We start from the raw sequence: 23,534 nt of genomic DNA on the forward strand, positions 1-23,534 counted from the left end.
CTAAGTTGGCTTCTGTCAAGATAGTAATGCAGCGTCGTACCAGTGCTTTTGTAGTTAAGAAATGCTGTGCATTCTTATGTTTTACATATTATGTAGCTGATATTACTGGTTTATATTTTATATTTTACATATTATATAGCCAATCTTACTAGTTTGAAGTAAAAAGCTGTCAGTTTCCAGTTTGATGGATTCAGCAAATGAAATACTCTCCTTAAAAAAGAATGGAAAGCTGGGGTGCCTGTGTAGCTTAGTCGGTTAAGCGTCTGACTCTTGATTTCAATTCAGGTCATGATCTCAGGGTTTGTGATGACTCTTTCAGCTTAGTCTGCCTAAAAAAGGTCTAGAACATTCTGACTTGACACCCTTATATCACCACTTCCTTCTTCCTCCTCAGCCACCACTCCCACCAGCACTCTAGAGCTAACGCAAATGCAAGATCCACAATCGTCAATATCCTAGGTTCATTTTCTAAGAAGGTACCTGATCTTGGGACTTTGCTAATGCAAGAATAGAGAAATGTATGTGCACTTCAGTTTGCAGCTTATATATGGGCAGTGAAAATGCATGGACACGTCGTAAATTTTTATCATTTAGGGCACTGAGAGTCTCAGGCAGTAGTAGGTCCTTTAACTCCAAATAGAAACCAGTGTTTCAGAATTTGACCTCCTAAACACTACATTGCAAGTGGAATTCATTTCCTTCTGTATTACCAATTTCACTTTTTTTTAATGTTTATTTATTTGTTTTTGAGAGAGAGAGAGACAGAGAGACAGAGTGTGAGTCAGGGAGGGGAAGAGAGAGAGGGAGGCACAGAATCTGAAGCAGGCTCCAGGCTCCGAGCCATCAGCACACAGCCTGATGCGGAACTCGAACTCATGAACTGCGAGATAGTGACCTGAGCTGAAGTCAGACGCTCAACCGACTGAGCTACCCACCAATTTCATTTATTAGAAGTTAGACCAGATATAAGTTATTGTAATAATACATTTGCATATTTTCTTAATTTCTACATGAAAGTAGTTTACCTTGAATAAATGGAGAGATCTTCTTCTGAGAGACCATCTGAGAGGTTAATTCCATATACTTCTTTCATGGGCTGGACCACATTCTGGGGTTAAAAACGACAAGGAACAAGGCAGAATTTTTAGACATCTAGCATAATAATTATTTCCAAAGGTAAAGAAAATGAACCTGTGAGATTTTCCACAAAAGTAATCACAGTATTTCTTCAATCTATTCATTAAACTTCTCAGTTAATGGTTTTTTAAAATCTGATTTCAGTTCACTAAAAATAACTTTGTTTTAGGGTCAAAAGCTATTAAATAATTACTAGTTTCTTTGGTATAATGCAGAAATTAGAAAACTTTTTCTGCAAAGAGCCAGATGGTAAATATTTTAGGTTCTTTGGGTCATGGCACTCTGCTGCAACTACCCAATTCTGCTGCACAGTACAAAGGCCGCCAGACACAACATGCAAACAAACACACGTGGCTGGGTTCCAATCAAACTTTATTCACAAAAACAGGCAGTACACTGGATTTTGACAGTTGGCTGTAGTTTGCCAACTCCCGGAATAATGAATTCAGTTCTTATCACACTTTATTTGCCGTATCTATCTCTACAACTTTTTGGAAATTGCATGTCCCTAAAGCTAGATTTGGTTCTTTTGTAGTTTACTTTCCCTTATGTTCCCTTGTATTGGTAACGTCAAATTGAGCAGGTGAATTTCCCACTAGGGCTAGGCAAAGATTGTGAGGCTCAGGTCCAAACTCTACATTCCAGCAATGTGCTGAGTGAGGAAATGAATGGACCTCAAGTGGATGTGCTGCTCAAAATGAGACCGGATTCTCTTAAAAAATTCCGAAGTGATAAGAAATTTGCTGTTATACATGGGAGCAAAAATACCGATTTCACAATGAAACCATTTCAATAACATCTATGCTAAATGTATTCCTCCCTTAATTACCAAAATGTGAGACCTGAACGCATAAAACTCCTAAAAGAAAACACAGGCAGTAATCTCTTAGGCATCAGCCTTAGCAACATATTTATGGATAGGTCCCCTCAGACAAGAGAAACAAAAGCAGAAATAGACTATTGGGACTCCATCAAAATAAAAACCTTTTGCACAGCAAAGGAAACCATCAACAAAATGAAAAGGCAACTTGCTGAATAAGAGAAGATATATCCAACAACAGGTTAATATCCAAAATATGTAAAGAACATCTACAACACCCAAAAAACAAACGAGTCAATTAAAAGATGAGCAAAGGACCTTAAAAAGAAGACATCCAGATGGCCAACAGACACATGAAAAGATGCTCAACGTCACTCATCACTCAGCATCAGGGAAATGCATACCTAAACCATAATATCACCTCACACCAGTCAGAATGGCTAGTAACAAAAAGACAAGAAATAACAAGTGTTGGTGAGGATGTGGAGAAAAGGGAACCATCATACCCTGCTGGTGGGAATGTAAATTGTACAGTATGGAGTTCCTCAAAAAATCAAAAATAGAAATGCCATATGATACAGCAATTCCACTACTGAATATTTACCTAATAAAAACCCCAAAACAATTCAAATTCAAAAGATATATATGCACTCCTATGTTTACTGCAGTATTATTTACAATAGCCAAGAGACAGGAAGCAACCTAAGTGTCCATCAATAGATATATGGATATGAAAGATGTAGTATGTATATGTATGTATGTATACACACACACACACACACACACACAGTGGAATATCAGAATGAGATTTCTGGCATTTTCAACAACATGGATGGATTTCAAGGGTATTATACAAAGTGAAATATGTCAGACAGAGAAAGAGAAATAACATATGATTTCACTTATATGTGGAATCTAACAAACAAGTAAACAGAAAGAGACTCATAAATACAGAATACAAACTGGTGCTTGCCAGAGGAGAAGGTGTAGGGACATGAGAGAAATAGGTAAAGGAGATTAAGGGATACAAACTTCCAGTTATAAAACAAATAACTCACAGAGATGAAAAGTACAGCACAGGGAATACAGTCAATAATATTGTCGTATGGTTACAGATGGTGACTGCACTTACCATGGTGAACACTGCATAATGTACAGAATTGTGAAATCATTATATTGTATACCTAAAGTTAATAAACATTGTATGTCAACTATACCTCAATAATAACAAAAAAAAATATTCATCTCTGGAAGTGCCTCAAACACCACATATTAGAATGGTGTGCATGTGGCCTTTTCTGATTCTAAGTCTTTTAACAGAAAGTAGAATTTTAGAGATCATTCTCTAGAGCCTAATGCCGGACCACACAAGCTCATCTCTTGCACACCTCAGTCACTTTGGTACTGTCTCCCGTGTCGGTCATCTTCACTGGAGTGGAGCGCTGAGACACAGAGCCCTCTTCTTCCCGGTCGGTCCCAGAGTCATCCTCAGAGCTGCTGGACACAGCCTCCTCGCTGGGGGGTGGCGGGGCACTGGCTGCTGTTTTCCGCTGTAACACAGCTTCTTCTCTATTGCTTTTGTTCCTTTAAAAAGATGAATATTGACATAAAGCATCTTTAAATCGATACTTTGACACTCACTATGCATGACTGTCCAAAATCCTAGTGCTGTGAAAAACCAGTTTTTGGATTCAAGTTGTGATTAAGAGAAAACCTTAGCATTTTACCACGTACATGTACTGACCTTCTATGAAGTTAAGCCCTGTTATAAATTCAGAAAATAAACCAGTAAGTGGGTGTAAACCAGTGCAGAAAAGTCTTCTCACCACTTGGTTACTGTGCCTTCCTTTGGTAACTGAAACCAACACTTTCAAAATTTGTGGTACAATAATAGAAAACCATAAGTTTGGGATATTAGTAATGTTATCTGTAACCTGTAAAAGCTTCAAGAAAAGGTCAATAGCCAAATACATGTAAATTTCCTTCCCTTATATGATTTTTATCAATCATAGCACCAGCCGATGATATGTACCATAGTAATGAGCAACTGATGAACACAAACTAAATTTTAGTATTTGTATTGTTAGTAAATAACTATATTGTTAGACATTCCTTCTAATAGTAGGGTGTAGATGGAAAAAAAAAACCAAAAAACTCAGAATTATGAAAGTATTTACTTTCAGTTCCAAACATGAGAGTGGTAAGAATACTATTTTTTTTAACTCAGATAATATTTTATTGTAATATTTTGGGCTTTAATGAAAAATACTTAATATTTCACTCATCAAAAAATACTCTACAAAACACTTAAAATATCATAATATTTGGAAATGTTTTAGGAAAAGAAAAGGAAATACTATCTGACCATGGGTTACATGTTATAGAAAATAAACTAGTTTCTGACTTTCTGCCAAGTAAAAATTAAAAGTCAATGGTATTTCTGTGCTATGCAGTAATGTAGCTGGTCATTTATGTATTTGTTCCAGGAACTTCTTGAATCCTGACTCCTGAGGACATTTCTTTTAAATTCCTTAGTTTCTGGTCTAAGGCTTAGCATACAGCAATTTAAGACCACATATTTAAGCCACAGAAATGGTGTATCAGGAAGTAGTAATATATATCCCACCGCATAAACCACACGTAGCTAAAATCCAACCAGGATCCCCATTCACACTCCCAAATACATTAGGACTCAGTATCTACAGTCTGGCCAGGGTTTCTGGTCAGAGTCTAGAAAAAATCTTATCACTGGGGTTATTCAGGTCAGTGGCAGTAGTAACAGATTCTTATGCTAGAACACATCACATTTCACTCCAGTTTCTAAGCATGAAGATGTAAATAAATAGTCTTCCCCAGAACAGTAATGGTACAGTAATACACAGAATATGTATTAATTTCTCTACCTGAACATATTTGCTTTAATGGTTCCTTGGGATGCCAACAAAAATACAAGAAAACGAATAGAAATTTTTTACCTAAGTATTTTATGTCGTGGGAAACAGAGGACACTGAGTTATTTATAGGACGTAACACATAATATCTGTTACCTGTGCCTATGCCACCTGTGATATTCCTAATTTAAAATAATAAAATGCACCATGTTGCTGAAACTCCTACAAATTCTTTCAATGTTGAATTCTTTAGTAATCCCAGTGCTATGAATAAACTACCTGTAGAGATGCAATAAATGGAATGTGCTCCAAACGATGTGACTTGAAGTTATTCTTTTTGGTGTAAATTATACTGCAAGTGCCATATTATTTTACATAAATCTTTAAAATTTCATTCTATATGCAAATCTTACCCCAATACTGATTTTCCTGTTTCATCTGGTTTACGCACTGTAAATGGACTTGGATCAATGCCAACGGTCTTAGGCATAAAGTCACTGGAGAGAGGGGAAAGAAATTCCATATGAATCACTGTCCATCCTGGTTTCCATTCAATTCACATTCTTACACTATTCCTTCTTAGCCCTCAGAGCTACATATATTCTGAGCCAAATGTTCAGGGGAGCTCAGGTGATCAAAAGGCCATAAAATCCCATGAATTAATGGCACCAGGTAACTTCAATGTTATCAGTCTTCACTGTGAATTTTCTTCATGATTATGGGACCCAATGGTTTTGAATTTAAGATTTTTCTCTACTGAAACAGAGTTGATATCTAAATTACTGCTAAGGTGTATACACTTTGTTTATACATCACAATTACTTTTGAGGTAAAATTAAACTCATAAAAACCCATGGCAAAACACTAAGCCACTCAGTTTTATGGACAATGTTTTTATTACACTATCCCACCTAGGGATGCCGACATAATGTTCAAAACTACAGCAGTATCCATTCAAGTATCAGCATCTACCTCATTAGGCTGGGGTTAATTCATTAAAACACTATTGGAACACTTGAAATAGAAACTTTTTGTTCACCACATCCTAAGATAAGCTGAAGCTACTCTGGCACTGTGCAAGGCCTACCTCACCATTACTGCTGAAACCAGACCAAACTCCTCAGAGAAGCCAAAAAGGCAAGAGGTGCATGATTCATGCTGATGAGACTTAGGGCTCCAGCAAGGATTCTGCTCCAAGTGCAGCCATTACATTTTTGGAAGGAAAACAAAATAATATTGAATTTGACCCAAAATGCCTATTTGACAGTTTGTAAATATTGTTTTAAATATATAAGTGGTTTAGGGGCACCTGGGTGGCTCAGTCAGTTAAGCATCTGACTCTGGATTTCGGCTCAGGTCATGATCTCATGCTTCATGAGATTGAGCTCCGCGTCAGGCTCTGCACTTATAGAATGGAGCCTGCTTGCGATTCTCTCTCTCTCTCTCTCTCTCTCTCTCTCTCTCTCTCTCTCTCTCTCTGTCTCCCTCTCTTTCTCCCTCCCTGGCTCATGTGTGCGCAGGTACAGACACACACACTCTCTCTCTCAAAATAAATCAATAAACATTTGAAAAAAAATGTAAGTGGTTTAGGGCCACCTGGGTGGCTCAGTCAGTTAAGTGTCCAACTCTTGATCTCAGCTCCAATCACGATCTCACAGTTGTGAGACTGAGTCCCACGCCGGGCTCTGCACTGACAGTGTGGAGCCAGCTTGGGATTCTCTCTCTCCCTCTCTCTCTGCCCCCTCTCCCCCGAGCACTCTCTCTCTCTCTCTCTGTCTCTCAATAAATATTTTTTAAAAATTGTAAGTGGTTTAATTTTTCTTTATTTTTGAACATATATAGTTGATCCTCATTATTTGTGGACTCCTTATTTGAGAATTTGCTTGCTCACTAAAGTTTATTCATAACCCCAAAACCAATACTCAGAGCTTTTGTGATCACTTGTGGACATGTGCATGCCCAGAACAGTGGAAAATTAGAGTAACCCAATGCTCACGTTCCCAGCTGATGGAGAACAAGGCGTCACTCTGCCTTGTTTATAGCTGTCATGCTATAAACAAGTGTCCTTTTTACAGTCTATGTACTGCCATGTTTTGCACCTTTTTGTGCTGTTTGGTGGTGACCTTGTTGTCTCAAATGACCCCAAGCATAGTGCTGAAGCTCTCTAGTGTTTCTAAGCACAAGAAAGCTGTGTGTTGGAAAGAAAATACGTGTGTTGGAGAAGCTTTGTTCAGGTAGGAGTTATAGTGCTCTTTGCTGTGAGTTCAATGTTAATGAATCAACAATATATCTTAAGTAAGGCATCTTTAAACAGAAACATACAACATGGTTATGTATTGACTGGTTAATGAAAATGTTGTGACCAGAGGCTTGCCAGGAACCTAAACCTGAATTGCAATGGTTCAGTATTCTCTAATTCAGTTATTACAGGAAGTTTATAGAACATAACTCATGCAAGTAAATAATCAACTATACAATATATACACATATGCATAACATCATTCATCCTTTGCTGAGTTGAAATATTCTGGAAATGACAATGACCTCACAGTTAAAACTTCTAAACTTTTAATAAGTTTCACTCAAAATCAACCAAGTAAATATTCTCAACTTTCCATCTGAAACTAAAGCAAAATATGGAGTGGTTTCTAGGAAACAAAACCATAGGATATGTTTCTACATGTACATTAAGTCTAGACATACATATATCACATTGGAAGAAAATGTAAAATACACAAATGTAAACTTTATTATAAAAAATGATAATCAAGAAGTTATTTGCTTTGCCTAATTTTCTTACTCTAGTCCCATCATTTTTCTAAAGATCCCACAAAACTCTAACAGAGACACAGAAAAATGAAGTATATTCAAAAGTGACATACCAAGATGAAGAGTCTGAAAACAATGTCATGTGAATTATGAAAAGAATGAAGGATATTTACCCTAAAAAAATTAATACTGCTTCTTCAAATATCTGGAGGGCTGTCATACAGAAGAGGAACTAGACTTGTCCTATTCCTAATAAGAATAATAAAATAATGATAGCCACCATTTATTAGTCACCCACCTAGGTTGGTCACTCCATTAAGGCATTTGGCATGTATGTGTATATATGTGTGTGATACACATGCCCCTATCTACATAAAAGAAGAAGCTGAGACTCAGATAAGTTGGATAATTTTCTCAAGGTCGCACAGGTAGGCAGTGGCTGATCTACAATTCACACCCTTGCTTTTCTAGTACCAAAGACTATGCTTTATTCTACTAATTTATGCTGGCTCTCAGTTTCTGTTCAATTTTAAAAAGTGAGTTTACTCCAAATGACAAACTAGGACCAATGGGAGGCAGATTTCAACCTACTAAAGGGAAGAAATTAACTACAGTTATCTAACACTAGAAGGGACTATCCCCTAAAGTAGTGGGCTACTCATCACAGGGGGTATTCAGAGGCTGTACAATCCCTGCTAGCAGCCTTGCAGAATGGACTTATGGCAAAGCAAGGCTTATCTATATAAACTAGGAAAACTAAAGTTCCCAAATCTTTACAGTATCAGAGCACTCACAACATACCGTGCTGAACTTGTCATAGCCAAGCAAAAGGTATCATCAAAACTACTCAGTTCGTATGGTCGAAAGAACTCGTTGTGGATGTCAATCTCTTCTTCGTATTTGTGGAATTTCTTCACTATCAACTTCTTTAAGTTCGCGGCACAGATAACTAAGAGAGATATGCCTGTTACTCTTAAAGTCTTTAGATTACATCTAGCCAACGAGGTTCAGCTCCGGCCTCTAGCACTCAGACACTTGACAAAGAGATGAGCTATGTGCACAGAATATACAGTGCAGAGCCGAGTGTGATAAGCTCCAAGGGGGCAGGAAGGCCTCTGGAAGGGTGGGAGCAGGGAGTTATTTCAGAAATCAAACAACTCAGCTCTTTGAATTCTGTTTTGCTTTGAAATAAATATCCTCTGCCTTCTAGATATAAATTGTGCAGCTATTTCACTAAATTTTCCTTCATATTTATATTTCAAATCTTGTTTTTAAGGCCAAGGTTAGACTGCTATAGTTCTTTCCTTTCTTCTAGAACAACAAATCTTCTTAGCAATAGGAATTAGGATTTTTCCCAGAATTTCAAGGTTACAAATACTTTTTAAAAATTAATTAATAATTTATTAAAAGCTAAAAATCATTTGCAATCTTAGTTCATGGCCTTTACTATCAAAGTTGGAATGCCTAACCATGACTAGATGGAATCCTCAACTGGAATGTTCCAGACTGGCAGTCAGTCTTACCTACTGCCTTTTCACAACTGAGAAATCTGGCTTGTTCAAGGTCAGAGGAATCAGTAACAGAATGAGGGCTACACTCTATTTAAAACTGGGAAATTATTTCAATTTGGAAACATCATTTGAATGTATTGTACATTTGAGGTTATTCATTTAATAAAAAAAATTTCTTGCCTTTCTGACAAATATACGAAATGAAATTTAAACTTTAGTGACTAAAATGTAATTTTATATACATATCTGTATAATTTTTCACTGTTTAGACACAGGAAAAGTTTTTATTTTTCCTTATGAATGGGTCTTAACTTCCTTCCCATTACCCCCAAATATTTAGAAACATAATAAGTACTAGTTTAAAATGGTAAACTAATATATTATATCCATTAAACATTTAAGGAACATACTTAACAACTGTAAAACACAATAAAAGAAATATAACACAATCCCTGGAAGTCATCTAAGATGTTAACAATCCCCTATAATAACAGAAACATAAAACTGAGTAGTCATTAATTTCTTTTTAATGAAATATTATATGCAAATAATGTAATGCTTCAAGTTCATTTAGAAATATTTCTAGAATACGTTGGTATAAAAACTATATAAAAACTAAAAGAGAAACAGTGTACCTACCTTCATCATAAGGCAGTGGTAAATGTTTTATTACCTCTGGTGTCCACCAGTAAGTGTAACTATAAAAATAAAAAAAAAAAATTAAAGAATAAGGTGAACCAATTGTAAATACTGGTTTTCTACAATTCATTGGATAAAAGGGGTTGAAGGTCTATAGTAAGATGCTGCCTCCTACTTTAAGGTTAGTTTTTTTTTTTTTTTTTTCTTTTTAAAACATGTTTGTAAAGCTTGGGGCATAGTAGGTCTCCAACATGGCTACTACTTTCCCAAACTTCTTATTTCAGCTATGTCATTGATGTACAAAAATTCCATGAACACATCTGAGAGTCAAGTGCTCTGATGTTACTTAATTACTGTTAGCTAAAAAAGATTTGGGTATACCAAGCCAGACTCTCGGAGCTGCTGTTTACTTCTCCCCAGATTGTTGCCCGCATTACTCTGCAAGCCAGCGAGCAGCAGGACCTTGACCCAAGTTCTACAGCCAAGACTCTTATACATGGTTATCTGAGAATTAGATTACTTCTTCCACTCTGCTCTGCATGTATGGGTCTGTGTATAGTTAATTGCAATAGTTAACCAAAATCATTAAGTGAATGGACAGTCCTGAAGAACAAGTTCCCTTAGAAGACAGTATAGGCCCTGTTAATCTTTAACTATAAATATTCACTACTTGATTACAGAGGCCAGTTAGAGGAAGGTAGGGAATTTCAATCATCTGGATTTCTGCCAGAAGACTCATCTACTGTGAGCAGAGAATCTGAAAACAACAACAACAAAACCCTGAACTGCCCTCTCTCTGAACATTGGATATGTTCTGATAATCAAATTCTGATAAATTGGGTCTTCAGGGGGAAAATGCTATATCAAAGTTCATGAGCATTAGGAAGGAGAGTAATGTGAAACAGTATATCAAAATATATTAAAAACACAGATTTTCAAAACATTTATTAAAAAAAAGCCTATGACAAAAAATGATAAAAAGATAATTTTATTTTTTCTTAAAAAATTTTTTTTTAATGTTTATTTATTTTTGAGACAGAGAGAGACAGAGCATGAACGGGGGAGGAGCAGAGAGAGAGAGGGAGACACAGGATCTGAAGCAGGCTCCAGGCTCTGAGCCATCAGCCCAGAGCCCGACGTGGGGCTCGAACTCACAGACCGCGAGATCGTGACCTGAGCTGAAGTCGGATGCTTAACCGACTGAGCCACCCAGGCGCCCCTAAAAATATAATTTTAAATAAATGAAAGCTTTCTAAAAATAAAATGCTGACATTATAATCGTGAATAATCCCAATTATGAAGAATAGGGGTATTTAAATGAAATAGGCAACAGAGAGAACTTTCCTAGAGATGGCAAGCAGAATATATAACCAAGGATAATGGGAAAAAGGAACATAATGCCTAATGAACTGGGGGGGGGGTGCAGAAAGTGAGATGATAACAGGAAAGGCTCTTCAAGTTTTGCTTGAGACTGAAGTTATGCTTTAGAATAGTGCTTCTCAAAATTCAGAGCATACAAAAACAGACACACAGACCAATGGAATAGAAAAGAGAACCCAGAACTGGACCCACAAATACAAGACCAACTAATCTTTGACAAAGCAGGAAAGAGTATCCAGTGGAAAATAGACAATCTCTTTAGCAAATAGGACTGGGAGAACTGGACAGCAACATGCAGAAGAATGAAACTAGACCACTTTCTTACACCATTCACAAAAATAAACTCAAAATGGATGAAGGGACCTGAATGTGAGACAGGAAATCACCAAAATTCTATGGAAGAAAGCAGGCAACAACTTCTCTGACCTAAGTCACAGCAATTTCTTACTTGACACATCTCCAAAGGCAAGAGAATTAAAAGCAAAAATGAAGTATTGGGATCTCATCAAGATAAAAAGCTTCTGCACTGCAAAGGAGACAATCAACAAAACTAAAAGGCAACCAATGGAATGGGAAGAGATATTTGCAAATGACATATCAGATAAAGGGCTAGTATCCAAAATCTATAAAGAACTCACCAAACTCCACACCTGAAAAACAAATAATCCAGTGAAGAAATGGGCAGAAGACATGAATAGATACTTTTCTAAAGAAGACATCCAGATGGCCAACAGACACACGAAAAGATGCTCAATGTCAATCCTCATCAGGGAAATACAAATCAAAGCCACAATGAGATACCACCTCACACCAGTCAGAGTGGCTAAAATGAACAAATCAGGAGACTACAGATACTGGCGAGAATGTGGAGAAACAGGAACCCTCTTGCACTGTGGGAATGCGAACTGGTGCAGCTCCTCAGGAAAACAGTGTGGAGATTCCTCAAAAACTTAAAAATAGAACTACCCTATGACCCAGCAATAGCAGTGCTAGGAATTTACCGAAGGGATACAGGAGTGCTGATGCACAGGGGCACATGTATCCCAATGTTTATAGCAGCGCTTTCAACAATAGCCAAATTATGGAAAGAGCCTAAATGTCCATCAATTGATGAATGGATAAAGAAGATGTAGTTTATATATACAATGGAATACTACTTGGCAATGAGAAAGAATGGAATCCTGCCATTTGCAGCAACGTGGATGGAACTGGAGGGTATTATGCTAAGTGAAATAAGCCAGGCAGAGAAAGACAGATACCATATGTTTTCACTCATATGCAGATCCTGAGACACTTAACAGAAGACCATGGGGGAGTGGAAGGGGAAAAAAAAAAGTTACAGAGAGGGAGGGAGGTGAACCATAACAGACTCTTAAATACAGAGAACAAACTGAGGGTTCATGGGGGGTGGGCAAAGAGGAGAAAGTGGATGATGGGCATTGAGGAGGGCACTTGTTGGGATGAGCACTGGGTGTTGTATGGAAGCCAATTTGATAATAAATTATATTAAAAAAACAAAAATAAAAAGCAAAAAAAAAATCAGTGCACACACGAACACTTAAGGAGATTCTGTTAAAAGACAGATTCTGATTCAGTAGGCAGTGCCTGAGATTCTGCATTGATGACGAGTTCCCAGTGATTCCAGAGGGGGTGGTCCTCAGGCTGCTTTTTGAACAGCAAGGTTTTTGAACATGAAAAGAACAAAAAAGAGTTATGCCTGCTGCTTGCAGATAATTCACATTTATTTTCAACATTTAGTAAGCACCTACTGTGTCAAACACCATTCTGTGTCTTAGAAATGCCACGTTGAAAATAATGACAGAGAAAAGTAAAGCTACTTAATTCCAGCATTGTTTCTATCTTCAACAGACATGGTAAGTTTCATGCTGGAAAGAGAAAAACGAGAGAAGAGAGAAGCATGTATAGCCCAAGAGACGGAAGGAAGCAGTGGAGCACCTCTTAAGAGCATTCAAGTGTCCTGGTCTATAGATGGGATCAATAATCTTTTCAAGAAGAGTGAAGAACGGAACTTATACTAAAAATGAGCAAATGTAGTCTTGATGCTCAAAATGAGAGGGTAATAGATTACAAAAACTATACATCAAAGAATGTGATGTCAATTTCAGCAAGATAACAGAATCAAGTATTAAACAGAGATGTGAATAACCTAAAAGGATAAAAGGATAACTTCTATCCTTAGACTCCACATCCAAACCACACCAATCTAATCTCATTTTCTTTTCTTTTCTCATAGGAGAATCAGACTATCAGATCAGAAGAATGAGAAAGCATGGATTAATTAAGGTGTGTGTGTGCACGCGCATGCATGCACATGCATGTGTACACAGGTGTAAATTCCATTTTGTAATCACTTAATCTTCACAGAGGAGGAAAATAAAGAAGGTATCAGCTAGTATATAAGAAATTGCCTAAAGAATGATGCTCACAATTAGCTTATCTAAGATAAAGCAGTAAACATTATAAAGAATATGTTTAAACTCAGAACATACCACGTGGAGGAAAAGAATTCTGAGACAGTCCTGTTTTAGCAACTTGAAACAGGCCATAGATTTTTTTCTGAATATTATTAAACTGTAATTCCCTAAGCAAGATAAAAATAACTTAATACTTTTGAAAAGTATTTTGGATTTTGAAAAGTCCAGCTCCTCTAGGTAGGTCTCAGCACAGAAGCCCATGAGAAACACCTGCCCAGGGAAGAAGAGCTGACACAAATGGAAGATGAGAGCATCTGAGAGGACTCAGCCCAGGACAGGGAGGATCTCTGTTACCTCCACCTCCAAGTACATTTACTCAGAGGAAGAGTCCTGCAGCAAGGTAGAACCTGCTTTGGGACCAGGGATCAGAAGACAGGAGACTGCAAGTTGGTGCCACTTCTTCCTTTGCATAAAATACCTAATATGCCAGTTGCTCTGCTCTTTTTCAGTCCCTAGAATTGAGTACTCAATTCCACAGGCTCACATAGGAAGGTGAGGGGGACTAAAAAAAGACTCTTTTTTAATTCCCCTAGCTAACTTGGGAGCTCTCTGAATTAATATACATATATGGACTTCAGCAAAGCAATCAATCTTTGTGAACAAAATAGAGGAATGTGGGCAGGAGGACAGTACAGTTAAATGATGACAACAGATTAAGTTACAGCCATTTAAATAAGTCCTACCAAAAATCAGGTTAAGGTAGAAGGAGTTGTCTGGTGGTGCCCCATACAGCTCTGCCATCTACCTTATTCTACTCAACATTTTTCATCAAGTATTTTTATCAGGATCAAGATGGCCAGCTGATTAAATCTGAAGAAGCTACAAAGCTACAGGTAATACTTAATAAAAAGGATACACGTTTAACCCCCCTTTTTGGAAGCAGGCAAAGCACAGAAGACCAAGAATGCTCAAATGAGCATACAAGAATGGTACAGATAAGGCACGGTATCAGGACATGTTAAAGACACTTGGGAGTTCTAACAGACAGGAAGCTCAGAGAATCAACATTATGATGGCATTGCTGAAAACAGCTAATGCAATCTTAGACTTGATAATAAACAGAGTATCCAAGACAAGAGGAGCAATGGCTCCAATGGTCCCACAATATTTGGCACAAATCAGATCAAACTCTGACCATTACTGAACCCAGGTTTGGGTACCACAATTTAAAAAGAATATTGGGGCGCCTGGGTGGCTCAGTCGGTTGAGCGTCCGACTTCGGCTCAGGTCATGATCTCACAGTCTGTGAGTTCGAGCCCTGCGTCGGGCTCTGTGCTGACAGCTCAGAGCCTGAAGCCTGCTTCAGATTCTGTGTCTCCCTCTCTCTCTGCCCCTCTCCTGCTCATGCTCTGTCTCTCTCTGCCTCAAAAATAAATAAAAACATTAAAAAAAAGAAAAAGAAAAAGAATATTGATGCTGACTGGAATCCATAACAGGAGAGCATTCTGAATCCCAAAGAGGCTTAAAACCCAGTATGTGAGGAGCAGCGGAAGACAATGGGGTTATTTAACCTGGAGATGAAGAGATATTGAGACGGTGTGAACTTCAGGTTTTTAAAAGACTATAAAGTGGATAGAGAAATCGTGTTCTTAAGGTCTCAGGGGGCTGAACTAGATTAGTAGGTAAAGTTACAGAGAAGCAGATCTCAGCGTGATAGGAGAAAAGATTGTGAACTGTCTGAAAAGAACTGCCCCCTCAACCAGACACATCCCGGATAACAAACCAGGACTAGTCAAGCACAGGCCAGATGACCTCTCCTGGGAAGACACCAAGGGAGCTCACATATCAGACAGTGACTAGAGCCGGGCAATCTCTCAACTCTGAGTCAATGAAGTGATTAATGTTTAATATCTAAAAACATCTTGGTGACATGATAAACACTGATTCAATAAATAACATCTTAGATGATATATCTCCTATTAACCTAATGCAGAACAAAGCTTCATTTAGTGGTTGTAGGCAGATCAATGAAAGTGAGCCCTTTGAATAACAGAATTAGTTACCTCAAGAGAACCTGATTTGGATGAACTCTAGTCAGAGCTAGGTTTATTTTCCCTTCCCTTATCATTCAATAAAAATATATCAGAATAATTCATTGGTAAACACAGTGTAAAATATAGGATACTCACCAAGTTTGGAAACACAAGCAAATACATATAAAGTGTTTATTGATATTATATTATAAGCGATAAAATATTATTATCTAAGTTTCCAGATTTTATGGTCATCCTGTATGATTTTTAGTAAATGTTACAACTAGGGAATGTAATCTCCTTTAAAGAACAGTAACAGTACTAACACCTATTTGATTTATGTGCTAAGCATTTATATTACTTCATCTGATGCTCAGAAACATGTACAAGTTAGGATAGTGCTATTATCTCTATTTCACTCATAATGGCAATGGAGTCTTAGACCGGTTATGTAACTTGCCCACAATCACAGGTTTTAACTGGAGGCCATCTCTCCAGAGCCTGACAGCTTCAGAATCGTGTTTATTCTGTGTCAGACCTAGTACCAAAGAGTTCTCACACATCGAACCCTCAGAATGACCCTGTGAGTTGTGCATGGTCACCTCCATTTGACAGATGAGCAGAAAGGGTTTCCAGAGTTTAAGGAAGAGGCCTAAGGTCGCACATTTGCAGAAATTCTAAATCGGCCCCACCCAACCCTGAAGTCCACACTCTCACCCAGTTGACTGCTTCAGGCTAAACTGTTCCTTTTATCTGAGAGCTATGATACTGACTTAACTGTCACCAAAATAACCAGTATAGGTGGGTGACAACAGAAAGTCCAAAATAAAACAGTGAAATTTACCTTACACACTTTGTAAGTACTGTTTTTGAGCAGTATTTACTGTTGACAACATTACCTGATTTTTGGAATTTTGACATTCTGGAGGAAAAAAAACCCAACAACACAAAAACAGGAGACCAAACCAACGGAGAGAGGCATGTTATCTACTGTGATAAAACTTTATTTTCAGTGGCAGGCTTGCAGATGATTCTTGCTGAATCATCTAACTAGCTAAATATCTCAGTCAAGACACATTTCTCTCCATTCTCTCTGCAACCTCAGTTTCCTTTTTTTTTTTTTTTAATAGAAAATGGGGATATAACAGCAGCTTCCTTTGTTGCCATAAATAAGCTCCACCACTGTCTGTCTTAGTGATCAGTTATGTAACTTGAGGTGAGCAAGTCATTTAAGGTACACTTGTTATACACTAGCTAATTTCTGCAGCAGAAAATTGAGTGTTGGTTGTTCCCAAGTTGTATGTTAATCGCTTTAATACTGGAGGGGCCCCTGGGTGGCTCAGTCAGCGGTAAGCATCTGACTTTGGCTCAGGCCATGATCTCTCGGGTTTGTGGGTTCAAGCCCTCGGTCGGGCTATGCACTGATAGCTGGGAGCCTGGAGCCTGCTTCAGATTCTGTGACTTCCTCCCTGTCTGTCACCCTCTTGTGCTCCCTCTCTCTCAAAAATAAATAAATATTTTTTAAAAAGAGCTTTAATACTTGGGGTGCCTGGTGGCTCAGTTGGTTAAGCGTCAGACTTCGGCTCAGATCATGATCTCAGATCAAACTCTTCGGAGTTTGAGCCCCACATTGGGCTCTGTGCTAACAGCTTGGAGCCTGGAGCCTGCTTCAGATTCTGTTTCTCCCTCTCTCTCTCCCCCTCCCTGTGCTCGTGCTCTGTCTCTCTCTCTCTCTCAAAACTAAATACATTTAAAAAATTTTTTGAAAAAGCTTTAATACTTGAAGGTAACATAAAATTCGGAAAATCACCCACATATACCCATAGTGAATTGTGTCACCAAAGCTAAATACAGGTATTTACACTCATCTCTCACCAAATCAACACAATTAGTTCCAAATTTTTTGTTTATCAGCAAAAATTCAGAGGCAATCATTTATTAATAGTAAATTTAATGCTTCATTTATAGGGAAAGTAAGCTCAAATAATACATTGGTTATTCCACTAATATGCACTTACAGGAACAAATCTGACAAACAGAAATTCTGACACATCCCTAATATTTTAAACATTCCTGAAGCAACACAGAATTTGATAATAACTGCAACATCAGCACTTGCTAATTCACCAGTTGTTTGTGGTCTGGTCACACAGACAGACTGGCAATGACCCCTGTAGTGTTTGGGAGGCACTGTTGCACAAAGTAAGAGTTATATCGAACCGATGCTGTAAGAGAAAGGCATGATGAGAGAACTTGATATTGTAGGCCCTTGAGCAGAATGCTCCAGTCTCCAACCTCATATGTATGAATTGTCTTGCTCATGTGGCAAAATGGACTATATTAGTACATGACGCCTCAATCACAACCACTAAACAGTCTTCTCATTAAACCCTCACAATGACTCTGTGAGGTATGCCCCATCATTTACATTTGCAGATGAGGAAAATGAGACTGGGAGAAGTTAAATAACTAATTGTAGGTCACATGATGACAGAGAGTCAACCTGACCCTGAGGCCACACCACACAGTGTCCTATCAAAACACATCAGGTAAACACTTCATTTCTTTTGAGAATATTAGTATCAATTTAACTGTCATCAAAATAACCCAAAATGGCTAATGAATCTAGGAAGCCCTGAGTAAAAGGGGTGATGAGAGTAGTATCTGTCACTAGAGTCACTATTCTGGTTTCCTGTCTTCACCAGAATCACCCAAGAGCTGGTTATGCTTCCTGAAGGGAAGAGCACTGGAACATTTGAACTCTGGAATTCCAAAGTGATGTTCACTTGAAAACCAAAGATTGACTCCCTACATGTGAGGGTTCTTCAGAGTTCCCCATCTATAGGAAGCACTCGGAAATAATGTTGATGGTTTGCTTTAGTGGAGCTACAACTTACATTCAATGATGAAGTTCTGAAACTTTCTATCTTACGAAAAATGCAAACCACCAATTATTAATGACAAGTTCCCAAAGCTACCATCAGGACACCAGCAATACTGAATTCCTCATGGCAAACATGTAGGAAGACTGACTACTTTAGCCTATGTGATTATTTCTCAAAAATGAAAGTATCTTATATTCAAAGTAACATCAAATCTGAGTTTACATAAAATACTAGGACAAAAAATACCTTCTTCTTGTTGGTAAAAGTCTCATCGTATTTTTATGATGCAAGTAAAAATCTGTTGGGAGTTCCCAGAGATGAGGTTTCCCTTCAGTGGGATGAAAAACTCCCAGGAAGAGATTAATGGAATCTTGTCTATCAGCATCTAAAAAGCAAAAATAGGCATTTCAGGAAATCCGCTACTGAGATATACAACTCAGGAGAATGTTTTCTCAGGAGGATAAAGGGTACAACTGTGATTTCATAACACATACCTTTGAAAACAACAGTATTTATACTCCAAAAGTCATACACATACCCCAAATCTAAAATAGTCACCAAGATTTTGAGCAGAATTAAAACCTTGCTTCAAAATGCTTCATGTTTGTTCCATCCCTTTCACAATATGGAGGAGACGGAACACAAACTGCTTCTTTAATTTTGAGAGACTCTTAAAAATCTTTAAGAACCGCCATAATACCAAAGTGATTTTATTTTTAGGATAAGAACATAGTTTTGCTATTCGTTATTCTACCTCAAACAAATACATCTTCATTTTATTACAAAGACAAGGAGAGATGTCAGAAACAAACAAGATGGTTCAACTCCTATCCATATTCTGTTGCACAACTTTGAACAAGTTAGTTTGCACAGTTTCCACTTTTAATCCTTGAAAAGGTATCTACTCTTTCTTTAGTACCGACAACGTTTACAACATTTTCTGTCCCCCTCAGTTGTGGGCCTGGCCCATTCCCTCCTGTGTTTGATAATGAAGGCAGAGTGGGCACATAGATAACAGCCTCATTCTAACTATTCAACCACCCCCAAATTACTAACTTATGTATGCATATATATTGTGTTTCCTTCCTTTCCTAATTATATTTTGGTAAAAATGATGATAAGCATGAAAGGGTCTCATGAAGCACCCTTCCCATTCTGCACTGGCGTCCTACATTCTTTCCCCTCATTTCCTTCTTTCCATTCTTGTCTCGGAGCCCTGTATATTCAAGTTTGGGGCAGGCAGCCACAATATAAATAATAACCTCTTTCTGAAAATGAGCACAGAACTAAAGACAGCCCAGTAGAAAGGGCTGCTTTTGAAACAAGATAACATTACCATAAAATCAATCTTCCAACAGCTACAGTGAACACAGATATTTCTGAAATTAGCAACACTGTTCTCATGGACTATTTGGTCATTTCGGCAAAAGCAATAAATGAAATATGGTACATCAAACATGTATTCCCGTTACTAGTATTTTGACAGGAAGTGTTCCATTAAAGCAGCATTTACCTTTCAGGCCAAAAGTAATATATAAAAGGGATGTGTTCATATGCTGAATATATTTGGAGACTTTTTGCCACTTTTGAGAGAAAACAAGTATTAAATGATGCAGACATTACCGCCCCAATTTGCACCCTCTTTACACAGTACAAAAGTAAACAAGCTGCTTTTATAGTAATTACATTCTTTATGCTTCTTGCATAGCCTTGATGGCACTTAATAACTCACACTATGCAGGACCTCAAAATATCTTAATACTATCTAGAGAAGCTTTCCATTTTTCAGCTGCGTTTTCAAGGAGTCTTTCATTTTTTAAACTGGATAGCTGCTTCCTTTAATTTTTAGCAAGTATGATAAAATGTGAGATGTGAGAAACATAACCAAATAAAAGATATGTCTTCAAAGGATCATAATGAAGACTTGTTGAATGTGCTGCTGTTGCTATAACTTAAAATATATCCATGGTGTACATGGTCCCTAAGGACTCCAAGGCCGGTTTAATGAGCCTGAGGGTCTTTTCCTGCCTACTTTTGACTGCAAATAAGACAATCACCCTCAGGAAGACAGTAATACTTTGGATATGGATAAGGGCTTAAAACAGGTAGGTTCTCTGTAGTTGTAGATAACAAGAGGACAATGATTACCTATTTTTGTACTCAATCATGCTTTAAAGGAAAAAAGAGTAATACCCCATTCAAACTCCACTCAAACAGCTAAACACTAACCAGTTTATTATGTATGTATGAAACAGATGAGGCTTGAATATAACAATCCTTTTTAATTATTTTTAATTAGCGAAAAATTATTTTGGAACTAGAATATTTATTATGCTAATACTAAATTAAGTTTGTAATGAAGTAGCCTCTGAAATCAGTAATGGAAAGGAATGTTATTCAATAAATAGCACTGTTTAATTATTGCAGGGGAGGGGACAATAAAATTAGATCCCTACTTCATACTATTTATTGAAATAAATACCAATTAAATGTGAGAAAGACAGAGATCAACACTGGAATAGAAAAAGAGAAACATGCAATTTTCGAAAGAAACAGAAATGGACAATGAACATACTAACATTCAACTTTACTAGTTATCCAACAAATGTTAATTAAAACAATATACGATTTCTTACCTATTTAAGGTGGCAAATAGTTATCAAAATGGGCACTCCCATACTCTGCTGAGGGAACATTAACTGCTCGACGGTATCCATTCTCTAAGGCAATTTGGCAACACAGATATTCCTTGCTTTCTGAAAGTTTGCATTATGCCTCTTGGCTTAGGAAAGACCTACATTAGTGCCTGTTAATGCTAACAGAAAAATCTGAAGAGGATTTTAACTTTTATGAAAATAGCTGTTACTGTACTAATGTAGGACTTTCCTAAAAGCAAAGTGGTGTAACTCAGACTTCTGGAAAGTGGGGGATACTCTTCACTTTATGCCATTTCAGCTTACCAAAGTTTTCACAGGAACATTCTACTTTCCCTGAAATATCTATAGTCTCTGACCTGATATGCTTCTGGAACTTTCCTAACATCAAAAATATGGCAAAAAAGAGTGTATGTTTAAAAGGAAACTAAATGCAAAGTAATAGCAACTAAGTTACGATGTTTCTAAATGATAGACTGCCATAAGGCTGCTAAAAATCATGTTGTAGAAGAATATTTAAGGTCATAAAGATTATTCACATTATCTAAAAGGGCAAATGCAGAATATAAATATTACACGTATGGAAGAGTCATGTTCTCCTAAATATGAACAAGTGGCTACCTTTGGAAGATAAAGATTATATGATTTTATTGTGAACTATTCTGTACTTTCTATAATTACTTTCATAATTAAAAAAAAAGAACTACCATTCATTCACTCATCCAAGAACCTATATGTTCCACACCGGGGAAACAGTAATATATAATACTTACTCTGGCTCCAGGTGGGGTTCACATTCCAATTGGCAAATAAAAATATACACAAGTAAATAATGTATAAGGTACATTCAAGGGATGTAAGTTCTATGAAGACACTGAAAGAGCAATATGGGAGCGAAGGGAGGGGACAGAACCACTTAGATTGGGTAGTCAGGGCAGGGGTAGAGGCTGAAATGTCTGAGGAAGTAACATTTGAACTGTAAAAATGAGAAAGAGGTGGTCACACAAAGCTCTGGGGGCTTTGTGCTCAAGCAGAACAAACAGACACAAAGGCCTGCTGAGGTAACAAACTGGGCAGCTCCGGGAATAAAGAGAAGGCCAGAGAGGGTGGAGGGCAGTGGACCAGGGAAACAGCCAAATTAGAGACAAAAGGCACCAGGTCACACAGGCCTTGTAGGTTACAGTAGAGAGTTTTATTTTATTTTAAAGAGGGAAGTGATACTGTCTGACTTCAGTTTTGAAAAGATCCCTCTGGCTGCTATTTACAGCAGGGGCAGAAGCAGGGAGGCAGGAGGTGGATCAGGAGCTAAAACAGTTGTTCAGACTGCTTGCACCAGCATGGCAGCAGTCAGGATGAAACACAGCAGAAGGATTTACAATATATTCTGGAGGTTGAGATGAGAGTTGCCTAGAGATGGGGCCGGGGTGGAGGGGAGGGGGAGATAAGTGAGGAAAATAAAAGGAATCAGGGATGATTCCTAGGTTTCTGAACTGAGCAATGGGTGCTGAAGTGGAAAAACCAAGTGGAGAAACACATTTGAGTCAGTCTCAAAAATGATCGCTTGAGATTCTTACTGGATACCTGTGGTAGTTAGTGCATTTTTCACAGAGCTAGAACAAACAATCCTAAAATTTGTATGGAACTACAAAAGACTCCAAATAGCCAAAGTAATGTTGAAAAAGAAAACCAAAATGGGAGGCATCACAATTCTGGACTTTAAGCTGTATTACAAAGCTGTAATCATCAAGACAGTTTTGGTACTGGCACAAAAACACATACATTGATCAATGTAACAGAATACAGAACCCAGAAATGGACCCACAAACACATGGTTAACTAATTTTCAACAAAGCAGGAAAGAATCTCCAATGGAAAAAAAAAAACAGTCTTTTCAGCAAATGGTGCTGGGAAAACTGGACAGCGACATGCAAAAGAATGAAACTGGACCACTTTCTTACAACATACACAAAAATAAATTCAAAATGGATGAAAGACCTAAACGTAAGACAGGAAACCATCAAACTCCTAGAGGAGAACATTCGCAGCAAACTCTTTGACCTCGGCCACACCAGCTTCTCACAAGACACATCACCAGAGGCAAGGTACACCAAAGCAAAAATGAACTCTTAGGACTTCCTCAAGATAAAAAGCTCTGCACAGCAAAGGAAACAATCAACAAAACTAAAAGGCAACCAACAGAATGGGAGAAGATATTTGCAAATGACGTATGGATAAAGGGCTAGTCTCCAAAATCTATAAAGAACTTATCAAACTCCACACCCCAAAAACAAATAATCCCATGAAGAAATGGGCAGAAGACATGAAAAGACACTTTTCCAAAGAAGACATCCAGAGGGCCAACAGACACATGAAAAGATGC

General features: G+C 37.7%; 1 protein-coding gene across 3 annotated transcripts in view; it reads right to left on the reverse strand.

The window, feature by feature from the left end:
* Positions 1-23,534, reverse strand: part of FIG4 (FIG4 phosphoinositide 5-phosphatase) — a 152,551-nt gene that overhangs the window by 67,555 nt on the left and 61,462 nt on the right. For all 3 annotated transcript variants that reach the window (XM_053222386.1, XM_015065351.3, XM_015065352.3), the window contains exons 16-21: positions 18,747-18,885; positions 9,768-9,826; positions 8,419-8,566; positions 5,262-5,345; positions 3,346-3,541; positions 1,026-1,108 (exon numbers count right to left, since the gene is read on the reverse strand). In XM_053222386.1, the coding sequence (XP_053078361.1) occupies positions 1,026-1,108; positions 3,346-3,541; positions 5,262-5,345; positions 8,419-8,566; positions 9,768-9,826; positions 18,747-18,885 (709 nt within the window). The remainder of the gene's footprint in view (positions 1-1,025; positions 1,109-3,345; positions 3,542-5,261; positions 5,346-8,418; positions 8,567-9,767; positions 9,827-18,746; positions 18,886-23,534) is intronic.

This window comes from Acinonyx jubatus, chromosome B2, assembly GCF_027475565.1.
Source record: "Acinonyx jubatus isolate Ajub_Pintada_27869175 chromosome B2, VMU_Ajub_asm_v1.0, whole genome shotgun sequence".
NCBI classification, from domain to species: domain Eukaryota; kingdom Metazoa; phylum Chordata; class Mammalia; order Carnivora; family Felidae; genus Acinonyx; species Acinonyx jubatus.